Here is a 13,980-nt window from a genome sequence, read left to right as displayed (position 1 = left end):
TTGTGGCGGCCGGGCGCATGCACGCTGATGCGGACGTCAGCTGTAGGGTGTTTCCTCTGACACATTGGTGCGGCTGGTTTCCGGGTTAAGCAAGCAGTGTGTCAAGAAGCAGTGCGGCTTGGCGGGGTCGTGTTTTGGAGGTCGCATGGCTCTCAACCTTCGCCTCTCCCGATTCCGTACAGGAGTTGCAGTGATGGGACAAGACTGTAACTACCAATTGGATATCACAAAAAAGGGGTAAAAAAAGCACCATGTGTCTGAAAGTGGGCATTGCGAAATAAGTGGGAGGGTCAACATATGGAAACAACAGCAAATTGGGCAGATTGGTTGCAACGCAAGACAAATAAAATTGTATTTGTTGCATACACAGTTTAGCGGGTGCAGCGAAATGCTCATGTTCCGAGTTCCTACCAATCAATGCAGTAAATGTCCACAAGCACACAATAATCCCAAATGTGAAAGAGAGCGATCCGGCTCTAAGTATTTTACTGGTTTGTGACTCACTGACACCGCCCCCGGTTAGAGGGGAATAAAGCAGTCCAAGAGTTAATACACCCCGGAACTTTATTCAATCACAGTAGAAGATAAACATGGGATGCAAAGTGAGAGAGATATAGTAGTGGAATGGCAGTGGTTCTGTAACAGGAGAAACAGAGGTAACCCAGTCCACTGTACACAATAGTATAACTGAGAGTACAAGTAGAGCAACAAGGCTATTAACAAGAGAAGGACTGTATGCAAATGTATATTCTACCTGCAGGGTAGAGTACCCAGTGGTAGCCGGCTGGTGATTGAGGGGCAGAGTACTGGGTGGAAGCCGTCTAGCAGTGGCTGTTTAACAGTTTGATGGCCTAGGGATAGAAACTGTTTATCAGTTTCTCGTTCCCAGCTTTGATGCACCTGTACTGTCTCCGCCTTCTAGATGGTAGTGGGGTTAACAGGCCGTGGCTCGGGTGGCTGAGGTCCTTGATGATCTTCTTGGCCTTCTTTTGACACCGGGTGCTGTATATGTCCTGGAGGGCAGGCAGTGTGCCCCCGATGGTGTGTTGGGCTGACCACACCACCCTCTGGAGAGCCCTGCAGTTGTGGACGGTGCAATACAGCCCGACAGGATGCTCTCAATGGTGCATCTGTAGAGGTTTGTGAGGGAATTTGGGGCTGCTTGCTGTTTCCTTGTAGCATTTTAGCTAAACTGGTTAGGATTATTAACGTGGGAGGTTAGGAGAAGAGTTAGGCTTAGCTAAAATGCTATGAGGAAGTAACAAAACAGACTTGAGTATCAACCAATCTGTCCAATTAGCTATTATGTTTCCATACACCCACGTATGTTGTTCCTCCCAATTATTTTGCAACACCACTTTCAGAAACACTCCACATATGCAGTTATGACTCCTCTATAGTGCTGCCTATGCTGTCACAGACACCATAATGAGACAAATATAAAGATGAGTCCTCTAACTATGGTTGGTCCCATCGCATAACCTCATGGACTACCCACTGGGCACAGATGTCAGTTCAATGTCTAGTTTAGATTTACACCTTTGGTTAGGTAAATTCAGCGTTTCATGGTTTCTCCCAGTCTCAGAGAGAGGTTTATGCAATAGTGACTGAATGTGTTAAACACCTGGCATGGCCAGAAGTTTCTTTTAAGACCAAGTGAAATGCCATAAATGTCCTAATGTTGACTTTTTGCAAGTCCAATCAGTTTTCCACGTTGATTCAACGTCACACTGATTTTTTTGTGTGGAAATGACATGGAAATAACATTGATTCATCCAGGTAAAACGTCATGTATCATCGGTCAATTGTGACTGGCTGACTGATCTACAATAAATAATGAGTAGTTATTTATGATGCAAGGTTCGTTGTAGATCTGTCAGTCGTCTGCACTGTCGGCTGCAATTTCAATCAAGCCCTATTACTTGCTGGTCTTGGCCAGTTCCTCATCATTTCTTCCTCCCCATCTCCCCCAACAGATGGCATCGTTTCAGAGAGAGGCTTATACAACAATGACTGAATGTGTTACACAACACCTGGCATGGACAGATGTTTCTTTTAAGACCAAGTAAAATGCCAAAAAAGAGCCAATGGATAAACTCTGTCCTGAAAGGGTATTCATGGTGTGTTCCTTTGTCTGGCTGGTTTCTTCTAAAGACTGTCATGTCTGTCAGCTTTTACCCAGTGCCTCATGAAAGTAGATAGTAGTATTGCAGAGAGACAGGGTGTCATATTACACTCAAACATGTAATTTAGCCACAAAACAACACCTTCACTGTGCGCTCAGTTTTCAACAATGCTTTATTCATATACAGGGCATACGTTATCCACACATAAAATGCCACAAAATTTGTATACAACATAAAAAAAAAAAGATAATTCTCCAACAGTTCTAAGAATTTTCCCTGCACCAGTTGTACAACATATGTGCGCATTTTCTTAAAATGTTGTAGCAGGTTGTAGCACAATACTTTTTTCCCCAAAAAATATTGAACATGTCAGGAAGTGTGCTAATGTTTAGCGGTAACCCAATCAAGTCAGTATTTTACTGACATTGTTTACTGGTTTATGGAAATCAAGATATTATTTTATATTCCATAAAACTTACATCGTATACCAGCTTTTCCAAATCAAAATCTTGGAATGCTTTCCTACATTATTAATGAAAGCCCGAATGATGTTAGATAATTTTGTGCAGATATCAGCTTTGAGCACTGATCTAGAGTTATAGTGTATTATAACGGCCAACGGAATTCATATATAAGAGCAGAAAATACTGGTTATTTAAGCCAGGGTAACAATGAATTTAGTTGGAAACTGACCCTAGAGAGAAGGCTAAAGACTGGAAGAACTCTAACACACAAAGGGTTGTCTTATCTTGTCCAGATTTAGCAAACAACCAATAAATGAATCTTTCAATTTGAATGAGTTTCTCATCTGTTAACACACACAAAACCAACTTTCAAATATCTTTACAAAAATTAAATCCAGACTACTTTCCAAAGATAAATCTTCAAAGAATTTCCCCAAACATGAGCTGGAAGCACTGCAATCACCTATTTTCCTCTTATTACATCAGCAGGTATTAGGAACGTGACAAGCGGGCTTGGTAACAAAGAAACACACAGGCCAAAGGGCAAAACCCAGGAGACAGAAACCTTGAAAAGAGACTTGAGTTTTGGGGTCTAATATGGTAATGTAAACAGACACTGGGCATCGCAATGAGTCGGCTGAAGACACTTGGAGGTCCTTGTTGAAACTGTGAGGCCCAGTTCAAACCACATTGATGTGTTGAGAAACTTCCTGGTTTTACCAAAAGGAATTTCAAAAACAGCAACATTTATCAAAAGCAATTTTAAAAAACTTCAACATACAAACTTAACCAAATTTCAGGTGTAGCCTGTTTTCCAGTTTCATATGAGGTAACTAAAATGTATTCTACTCATTGCAGACGGAGCACAAGCACAATAACATTTCACCTTTTTACATTGAGTGTGGTAACTGTCCATATCTGCATGTCTGTAGAAGATCAAGGTCCCAGAGACGTTGGATAAACTGCTTTCCAAGCATTCCAAAGTAGTAAACAGGAGCAAGGTTGGAGTTTTACTTTTGGTTGAACACATACTCTAACTGCAGAAAACTCATAAATTGCACTGTAAGTCAACTGGTTTATAATGTTTTTGTATCGAGTTATATTTCGAACTAAGGAAAAAGTCTAGAAAATATAGCTCTGCTACTATTTACATGCATTTAGTGGGTTCTATACTGTACACCACTTTTTGAAGCATTTCTTAATAAAAACCACAAAACACTGAGAACCTGAAGAGTGAATCAATTTCCTTGAAATGACAAGGATCCAAGGGCAGTGGACAATTGACTGAAGACAGAGAGAGTGAAATATTACAAATCATTATGTACAGTTTGGAGCAAGTTTTAACATGTACTTATACAGGAAGAGATTTGTATTGAAGGTCTTCCTGACATGGTTTTACAACTACTACCAAGCAGTAATAGTCCCCTGATTAACTTGAGTTATTGGATTTGACGGTTATTTATGCATTTTATTTAACCTGTTTTTTTGCAGGGGGAGTCCCATTGAGACCAAAGTTCACAGTAAAAGTATAAGCCATGCTAGTTTAGACTAAAACCCTAAAAGATCAAAATCATTTTCAGTTTACTTAGTAAAATGTCACACACCCTCACCCCACCAATTTCAATCCCTCAAAATATGAACACAATTATCTTTTTACTGACCAATGGTGTACAAAACATGACCAAAAATGCACTCATTGTAGTGCATTGAAATAAGCACTTAAATATAAAAATCGACTCACACAAGTTTTAAAAACAATAAGTAGGGGTCTTCCACATTCCTCTTCATCATCTGATCCATCAATCCATTCGACTCATTTATTCACTTGTTTTGCCACAAATAAAATCACTAGTAGCCTACTTGTCTTCCAGCGGTGCACTTGAAAGAAAAGAGAAAAAGTAGATGATTTACCAGGAGAGGAAGGGGAGGAGTTAACATGAGGTGAAGAGGGGAGGGTTAATGTTTCATTATCACATGAAGCGCAACAGTGGGTATTCACAACTGATTCCTGACCACAATAAACTAAGGATGTTACTACTTAGTGACCTGACCAAAATGAAGTGACTGGCTGATGCAACCTGTGTGCACCGGCCAGCGGTTGTCTGTGTTTGGTCCCTTACAGCTCTCCAAATTTGGCCGCGTAGCGGGCCACGACATTCTTGCTGCGGGCAAAGTCCTTCCGTAGCTCGCCCACTTCCTGTCGTAGCGCCGTGTTCTCGCGCTCCAGGAACGCCGCCCGCACTGTGATCTGGTTCTCCTTGAGTCGCCGCGCGTCCCGGGAACGCTTCGCTGCCACATTGTTCTTCTTCCTCCTCTGCCAGTACTTTTCATCCTGGTGAGAAGAGAGAGGTGTAGAGGGGCAAAGAGAAAGAGCAGAGAGTACCGGGAGAAAGAGAGAGAGAACAAGGTTGTTATTGAAAGCGATCTTGATGCTGAGAGCATGCTTTCAATTCAATGTCGCTGCTAAGTTATTGAAAGCGTCCTTGAAAAACAAACTCTTGTTTTCACTCATTGGTGAATTTATTTAAAGCGACCTTCAGAATGGCTGAATGCTCTATGAACTAACTGATGGTACTGTAATACAAAATGAAATATTAAAAAAAAATTATAAACAAAATCCAATTCCTCTTCTTGAAATTAGAAAAAGCTGTGTACACCTACCTACATACCAAACCCACATGTCCAGCCTCCATGTCTCTGATTTACCTTAGAATCCTCAGGTACATACACCTTCTTGGCCTTCTTGATCATCGGTTGAGGTTTGAGTTCCTCCTCTGAGAACTTGTGTTTGCGTGGGTTGAACAGCTCTCCTCCAGGAACACTGGACAGAACCAGGTCGGTAGGATCTGGGTCAAAGTTCACGTCCACCTCAATCTCCTCTGGGTCAGTGGGTTCAGGGGTCAGCCTGTCCTTGTCTGTCACCACCTCTGTGGGGGAGACACAGGTGACCAAGTATACCGTTTGGGTTAATGGGAAAATGCTACTATTAGTTTTAAGGGTTAGTAAATAAATGCTCCTGGTGTAAATGGGGCATTCTATTATGTGAGACTGCAAGTAATGTAAGTCCTGTTCCAGAACCATATATTTGGCTATATCCTGTTTATATCCTGAACTGGAGTAGATTACAATAAATCCAATGACTCAAATTGGCAGACATCAAGTTAAAGACTTCTACATTTGATAAGGATGGCCTCCACGGAGCCCAGCCCACATCTGTTGGTCAGCATTGCTACGATCTATTTCCACCACCATCTACGGCAGCGACAGTGCATACTGCCTTGAATGACATTCAAAACACACAAGCATGTGTTTCCCTGTACATGTGTCATGTGTGTCCTTGGTGCTCAGACTATCTGACTGTCTATGGCAGAACTGAGAACAACTTACTTGGTTTACTTTGATCTTTAATGCATTTTTCCTCACTTTTTGTATTACTTACACATTATACCATGTAACTACCAGTGTAACAACACTAACAGACTAATATTTAAATGCACAAGGTCCTAAAGGTCTCACAGATGTCAGCCTACCTGTGTCGTCTGCGATGTCAACACTGTTGAGGGTGATAGTGACCCCTTCTTCCTCACACTGATCCAGCTCCAGGATGGGCAGCAGGGAAATGGGGGCGGCTGGGGCTCTCTTGGGCTTGGCTGCCATGGTGGTGGGCATCTCTGTCTTCCCTGCATTCTCCACGTTGAGATCATCGTCCAGGGACGAGGGCGAGGTGGAGATGCCATTCTCCATGAGGAACTCCTCCAGGTCCATGTACTCCAGGTGGAAGGTCTCCCCATTGTACGGGATAGTCTTATCCCAGATGGCAGGGGTCAGGGCGGCCGACGGACCAATCCCACTCCCTCCTTCAAGGTCCACATTGTCCCCCATAAGCAGCTTCTCCTTGTCATTGTCTGTGGCAGCAAAACAGAAAAGCATTGCTTAATTTTATGAGTTATGGCAGGCTGGATAAAACAAATGGAGAAGACAGTCATTGGAAAAGGGTTTATTTGACATGGTCATTCAGTAGATTGTAAATGGCTGTGGATAAAACACTCAGGACATACATACATACATACATACATACATACATACATACATACATACATACATACATACATACATACATACATACATACATACATACATACGTCCATGTGACAATCTAGCCCACAAGTATGATCATGCAGGGTTCATGTTTCAAACAATGGACGAGATATGATGAAATACTACATCAGAATTTGGTAGAAAGGGGACCTTGACACTACTAGACAGAAAAATGTGACCTACTAATAGTGGTTCCAGTAAAGTTACGGAGTTGTGATGAGGTTTAGAGAGGAATTTACTGTCAACTAGCCTTATGTTATTTTTAGTGCTACATTGATATTGATTACTCCAATGTTGTTGGCGCTTGCAAGAAAGGCATTTCACTGTACTTGTGCACTTGACATTAAAAATGGTGTGCTGTCTGCGAACCCCAGAATTAAAGTGTAGCTACCCAATTTTAGTTTCAATTCAGATGAAGGGATAGCTGAATTCGTACAGATAATAACACTATAAAATCAACAGACAGAAAGGGTGTGATTCTGTGTACCAATTTCCAACATCGCATACGTTGTATTCGCATTCGGCTTTCTCCGGCACAATTCGGCCTCTTCTCAGTTATTTTCATATAACAAACGATGCGTTCAAACCCCACACAGAGAAGCATCTAGACTAGACTTACCATCGTCGTCCTCGAGTAAATTCGGTGGGGGCATTTCCATTATTTTCTTCAATACCACGGGAAAAGCACCCGGTGACCCCATGAAGGTTTCCAGTGTGGTGGTGATCGGCTCTCCTGACATGTTTTACGGCAATTACGCAAAAACAAATTTTAAGATAGGCTCCTTCAACAATGAAGCATAGGCTAATGTAACAGAATATCCTCTCCGTGAAACAAAAGTATCCGTTATTGAAACTGCAATTTGGCTAAATGTTACAATGTAACAGCGAACGACAAGACATTAGACTACCTCTTCAGAGTATGACCTGACTACAAATAACGCAACAAAAAACGTTTTGTTGGTCAACCGAAACCGCACCTCTTGAGTACAAAATATACAATAGCCCTGTTCTGATTGGTGCTTTTCTTCTCTTCCATTATGAATATTAACATTCTCTGAGCAACCATTGGTTGACCGAATTATATATCTGTTTTAACTCTGCATAAATTAGAGGAAAACGTGTTGGGAGGGTGGAACAACTTCAATGAGATATATATACGTTAGACTTAGACAGTCACTTAGGAAAGCAAATGTTGGTAGAGTTGGTGTGTAGTTACAGTACCTTACAGCTACGCATGCAGTGTCAAAATGTACTTTGACAATTGCCCCAATTTCTCTAGGAACAAATGTGTTTTTAGGCCTATTTATTTTACCAGCTATTCAGGGCATCAAACAATAATCTATAGGCGGTATGACTCCTTTGTGAGAAAATAACATTTGTTTTATTGTCTAGCCTATGCCATATAACATAGCAATTGTGAGTCATAAATTGCCCGGTTTCGCAAAATCATTTAAAGCCTAAAATGAAAGGAAACAGAGCCCTGGTTCATTCGCTTCGTTGTCACATGGCAACACATGTGCCATCATCGTATGCTAAAATAAAACACGGAGACCAATGAAGACTGCGCAGTGAGCGCCTACTATTCAAATTGAGTACACGTGAAGGACCGGTCTGCTCTGCTGCATTGCCCGGGGGAGGTGCGGAGCTATGCGATTTGAGAGAGGTGTCGCTATTTTACTGGCATTTTACCTTGACACATTTTTTTCAGTCACTGTATTTATGGACACATCTCCGTACGATATTGTGCCACATTAAGCATGATACTTTACTATAAACACTACACTTGTCTAGACACTAAACAGCCTACATATATTCAGACATGGGCTAGTCCATAGGGCGGCGCACAATTGGCCCAGCGTTGTCCGGGTTTGGCCGATGTAGGCCCATCATAGTAAATAAGAATTTGTTCTTAACTGACTTGCCTAGTTAAATAAAGGTTAAATAAAACATATACAAATTTAATTATGAGCCGTCCTCCCTCAGCAGTCTCCACTGATATGCACCATGAAAACCAAATGCACAAGCCCTTACTAAAAACATTATTCTAAATTGTGAGTTGTCAAACATTTGTTTTCAAACTGATCAAGCACAGGCAAGGACAGCATTCATGTATTGTAGTTGTTTTTAAGGGGCATTACTGCAAGAGTAGAGTGTGCTGTACTGTCAGTATAGCATAGCTCTTCCCACCAGCCTCCTCTGACACAGAACTAGTCCAGCATCCACACCACAGCACAAGAGGAGAAAACAGAGATGCTGTCCACTGCCATGTCTTTATGACACCTTCATAAACCCTTTACAAGGCCTTCATAGATGCTTCACAAATGATTGAAAAGCTGTTAATAGTCCTAATATACAGTATAAAATGGCGCCAAAGAGGATGGCTGACGTTTTACATGCTCCTAACCAATTGTGCTATTTTGTTAGTTTTTTTGCATTTGTTTGTAACTTATTTTAACTTATTTTGTACATAATGTTGCTGCTACCATCTCTTATGACCGAAAATACCTTCTGGACATCAGTGATTACTCACCACGAACTGGAAGAAGCTTTTTCCTTTAACGAGTCCGACAAGAAGGATATACTGCTCTCCCGGGAACAGGCTCAAATCCGCGTCATTTGCGTGTTGAAAAGACGGAGGAAAAGAGGACGCAGATCAGGCTGCCTTCTGAGAATCCGTAGGCAAGCGAGTAAACTCCCACTGCCATCTGCCCTACTTGCTAACATGCAATCTTTGGAAAATAAAATTGATGACCTACGATTAACGATTATCCTACCAACGGAGCATTAAGAACTGTAATATCATGGCTGAATGACGACACGGCTAATATAGAGCTGGCGGGATTTTCCTTGCACCGGCAGAACAGAGAAGCTACGTCTGGTGGGGGTGTGTGTCTTTTTGTAAATAACAGCTGGTGCACAATGTCTAATATTAAAGAAGTTTCGAGGTATTGCGCGCCTGATGTAGAGTACCTTATGATAAGCTGTAGACCACACTATCTACCTAGAGAGTTCTCATCTATATTTTTTTGTAGCCGTATATTTACCTCCACAGACCGGCACTAAGACCACACTCAACCAACTCTATAAGGCCATAAGCAAACCAGAAAATGCTCATCCAGAAGCAGCGCTCCTAGTAGCCGAGGACTTTAATGCAGGCAAACTTAAATCAGTTTTACCAAATTTTTACCAGCATGTCACATGTGCAACCAGAGGGGGAAAAAACCCTCTAGACCACCTTTACTCCACACACAAAGATGCATACAAAGCTCTCCCCCGCCCTCCATTTGGTAAATCTGACCATAATTATATCCTCCTGATTCCTGCTTACAAGCAAAACCTAAAGCAGGAAGTACCAGTGACTTGCTCAATACGGAAATGGTTAGATGACGCAGATGCTACGCTACAGGACTGTTTTCAAGGAGCGGGTCTCTAACCCGGAAGCTTATGAGAAATCTCGCTATGCCCTCCGACGAACCATCAAACAGGCAAAAGTCAATACAGGACTAAAATCGAGTCATACTACACCGGCTCTGACGCTCGTCGGATGTGGCAGGGCTTGAAAACTATTACGGACTACAAAGGGCAACCCAGACGTGAGCTGCCCAATGACGCGAGCCTACCAGATAAGCTAAATGCCTTTTATGCTCGCTTCGAGGCAAGCAACCCTGAAGCATGCACGAGAGCACCAGCTATTCTGGATGACTGTGTGATAACACTCTCGGTAGCCGATGTCAGCAAGACCTTTAAACACAGGTCAACATTCACAAAGCCGTGGGGCCAGATGGATTACCTGGACGTGTACTCAAAGCATGCGCAAACCAACTGGCAAGTGTCTTCACTGACATTTTCAACCTCTCCCTGACTGATGTCTGTAAAACCTACATGTTTCAAGCAGACCACCATAGTCCCTGTGCCTAAAGAAGCAAAATTAACCTGCCTAAATGATTACCGCCCCGTAGCACTCACGTAGGAAAGCCATGAAATGCTTTGAAAGGCTGATCATGGCTCACATCCTCCCGGATACCCTAGACCCACTTCATTAGTCATTAGGTTTTACAGTGCCTTCAGAAAGTATTCATACCCCTTGACTTATTCCACATTTGGTTGTGTTACAGCCTGAATTCAAAATGTATTAAATAGATTTTTTTCTCTCACCTATTTACACACAATACCCCATAATGACAAAGTGAAAATGTTTTTTGAAATGTATTGAAAACGAAATACAGAAATATCTCACTTACATAACTATTCACACTGCTGAGTCAATACTTTGTAGAAGCACCTTTGGCAGCGATTACAGCTGTGAGTCTTTCTGGGTCAGTCTAAGGGCTTTCCACACCTGAATTGTGCTACATTTGTCCATTATTCTCTTCAAAATTATTCAAGCTCTGTCAAATTGGTTGTTGGTCATCGCTAGACAACCATTTTCAGGTCTTGCCATAGATTTTCAAACAGATTTAAGTCAAAACTGTAAGTCGGCCACTCAGGAACATTCACTGTCTTCTTGGTAAACAACTCCAGTGTAGATCTGGCCCTCTGTTTTAGATCATTGTCCAGCTGAAAGGGTAATTAATCTCAAAGTGTCTGGTGGAAAGCAGATTGAACCAGGTTTTCCTCCAGGATTTTGCCTGTGCTTAGCTCCGTTCCATGTATTTTTTATCCCCCAAAAACTCCAGTCCTTAACGACTATAAGCATACACATAACATGACGCAGCCACCACTATGCGTGAAAATATGGAGTGGTACTCAGTAATGTGTTGTATTGACAAAAAGTAAATTGCCTTGCCACATTTTTTGCAGTATTACTTTAGTGCCTTGTTGCAAACAGGATGGATGTTTTGGAAAATACATATCCCACCTCGCACTGCCTGGCAGGTGAGCTGTGTGCAATGAATTAAGTGCTGATAGATTCATTTTTGGCGGCGCTGCAGACAGCTATGTAGATTGTTAGCCATTTAGCTGACAGCTGTGGCTAGCCAAAAAGGATTTGTTTTGAAAGTTGGATCATCTTATCCTGAGGCTTTAAAAGTGTTCATAAATTATGATTTTGAACATTCAAAGCAACTGGGAAACGTGGACAGGTTGCATCATTAGTCATTAGGTTTTACAGAGGCTTTAAAAGTATTGTTGTCACCTTAGCTTTCTATATAAGTTCTCAGTGATAGGAAGCACGAGCACCACCAATCAGCCTACACACCCGTCGTCACTATGACAACTAGTGTAGCCATGTCAGCAAATGACTGCTGTTTGAAAACACACACATCCGATTTGGTGTTTGGACATTCCAAAACTGATTTGAGCTTTAAAGCCTGCAGTGTGAACAAGGCTATAGTCAATTGCACAACTGAATTCATTCAACCGAAATGTCTTCCGCATTTAACCCTCTGAATCAGAGAGGTGCAGGGGCTGCCATAATTGAGATCAACGCCAGGGGAGCAGTGGTTTGGTTAACTGCCTTGGTCAAGAGCAGAACTGCAGATTTTTCCACCTTGCCGGCTCGGGGATTTGAACCCGCAACCTGTCTTTTACTGGCCCAACGCTCTAAACCTATAGCCTACCTCGAACCAGCCACCGTTCGGTTACTGGCCCAACGCTCTTTCTTACACGATAGGCTAATCTGAGGTCGTTCTTGTAACCAAGTTGCCAAGGCTAGAAGATACTGTCAAAATGGCACCAGGATTTTATTAATGTTACTCAATATATAGGATAAGCAGGGAGAAATCACTCCAAAATATTGTATTTATAGTCGAAGAGCCTGTTAACATACATTTATTGAAAACAAACGTACTGTATCAAATATGTTTTGAGTTGCAACATTGTCGCGCGTGGATTCATTTACTACCGTGCTGGGAAAACATTATTCCTGATCATTCAGTCACAATGCAATTTATTGACAATTTGCACACAAAAAAATACGATTATTTCGCTTCTTCTTACCGTTGTAATCAAGGGTAGGAATAGTGAAGGGATCCTCAAGCAGAGCTTTGAAAATCTCCGGAATCTCAAAATAAGACATATTTCTCGACTTTTCTAAACGCTTGTAAAGATAACCTGGTCTGACTATCAATTAAAAGCTGGAGCAGATATATGAAGGTGACAAGATTTATCAACGCTTCCAAGTTAAACAGAAGACAAAAAATTCACATGTACAACGAAATGTTGATGAACTGAGAAAACTGAAACTTTTTTTCACGACCACAAGGTTTGTATAGTAGCCTGTCCCGCCCCCTTAGCGCCTTGTTTTTCCATTGGTTTTTTTCCCCAAGCCTGGCTGATCTAGCCAATTACTGCCAGGTATTCACACACAATTATAATGCCAACGACGGAAAGATTCGTGACAGGTTTCTGCTTTTGTCTGACATAATGGAAAGCCAATTTGAAGCGTTTACCATATTACCCAAAGAAAATAACACAGCTATATGGGGCTCCCGAGTGGCGCAGCGGTCTAAGGCACTGTATCTCAGTACTTGAGATGTCACTACAGACGCCTTGGTTCAAATCCAGGCTGTATTACAACTGGCCGTAGTTGGGAGTCCCATAGGATGGCGCACAATTGCCCCAGCTTCGCCCGATACATAGCTTCCTGTCAGCTTGATTGTAGCCATACTAGCATTGAAGTCACTCCTTTTATAATTTTCTCCGTAAATTAATATAATCATATTTCTATAGCGTTTTTTTTTATCATTCTTGTTGAAAATTCTGTTTATCCGTTCTGTTACTGATTTTTGTAATGAAATTATTGTGTTCTGTGTCTTTTTTTGTCTCTTAGCTAGCTAGCTATTAACATGCCAGCTAGTAAGGTGGCTGGCAATTAGCCAACGCCCCCCACCCTTACCGACCATGCACTAGCGGTCCTGGGGGGGGGGGGGGGGGGCAGTGCCCCTGTGTAACAGTATAGCTTCCGTCCCTCTCCTCGCCCCGACCTGGGCTTGAACCAGGGACTCTCTGCACACATCTACACATCAAGCATCGTTACCCATTGCGCTACAAAAGCCACGGCCCTTGCAGCGCAAGGGGAACAACTACCTAAGGTCGCAGAGCGAGTGACGTCGCCGATTGAAACGCTATAAGCGCGCACCACCGCTAACTAGCTAGCCATTTCACATCGGTTACACTTGTGACAACAATTTTGGACCCCCTTGTGGCCCCCCTTAATGTGGAGTAGGAAATCATTTTTACATAACTCATTTTTAATATCGTTATTAGACAGTGGCAAAGATGATGATTATGAACATGGTCTTTTGCCTGCTAATGCCAGCAATGCAGTGAAGAAAATGATATGACAACAATAA

General features: G+C 42.1%; 1 protein-coding gene across 2 annotated transcripts; it reads right to left on the bottom strand.

The window, feature by feature from the left end:
- Positions 1-2,280: 2,280 nt before the first annotated feature.
- tef (thyrotroph embryonic factor) lies at positions 2,281-12,895 on the bottom strand. 2 transcript variants are annotated; one of them, NM_001165398.1, is given in 5 exon segments: positions 2,281-4,468; positions 4,711-4,922; positions 5,297-5,517; positions 6,121-6,495; positions 7,308-7,603. In NM_001165398.1, coding segments are annotated over 5 exon segments (951 nt in total). In that variant the 5' UTR covers positions 7,429-7,603; the 3' UTR covers positions 2,281-4,446.
- Between the last annotated feature and the right edge of the window lie 1,085 nt (positions 12,896-13,980).

The sequence above is a fragment of the Salmo salar genome, chromosome 01 (genome assembly GCF_965601325.2).
Source record: "Salmo salar chromosome 01, fSalSal1, whole genome shotgun sequence".
Taxonomy (NCBI): domain Eukaryota; kingdom Metazoa; phylum Chordata; class Actinopteri; order Salmoniformes; family Salmonidae; genus Salmo; species Salmo salar.
This window is presented reverse-complemented; position numbering and strand designations above follow the sequence as displayed.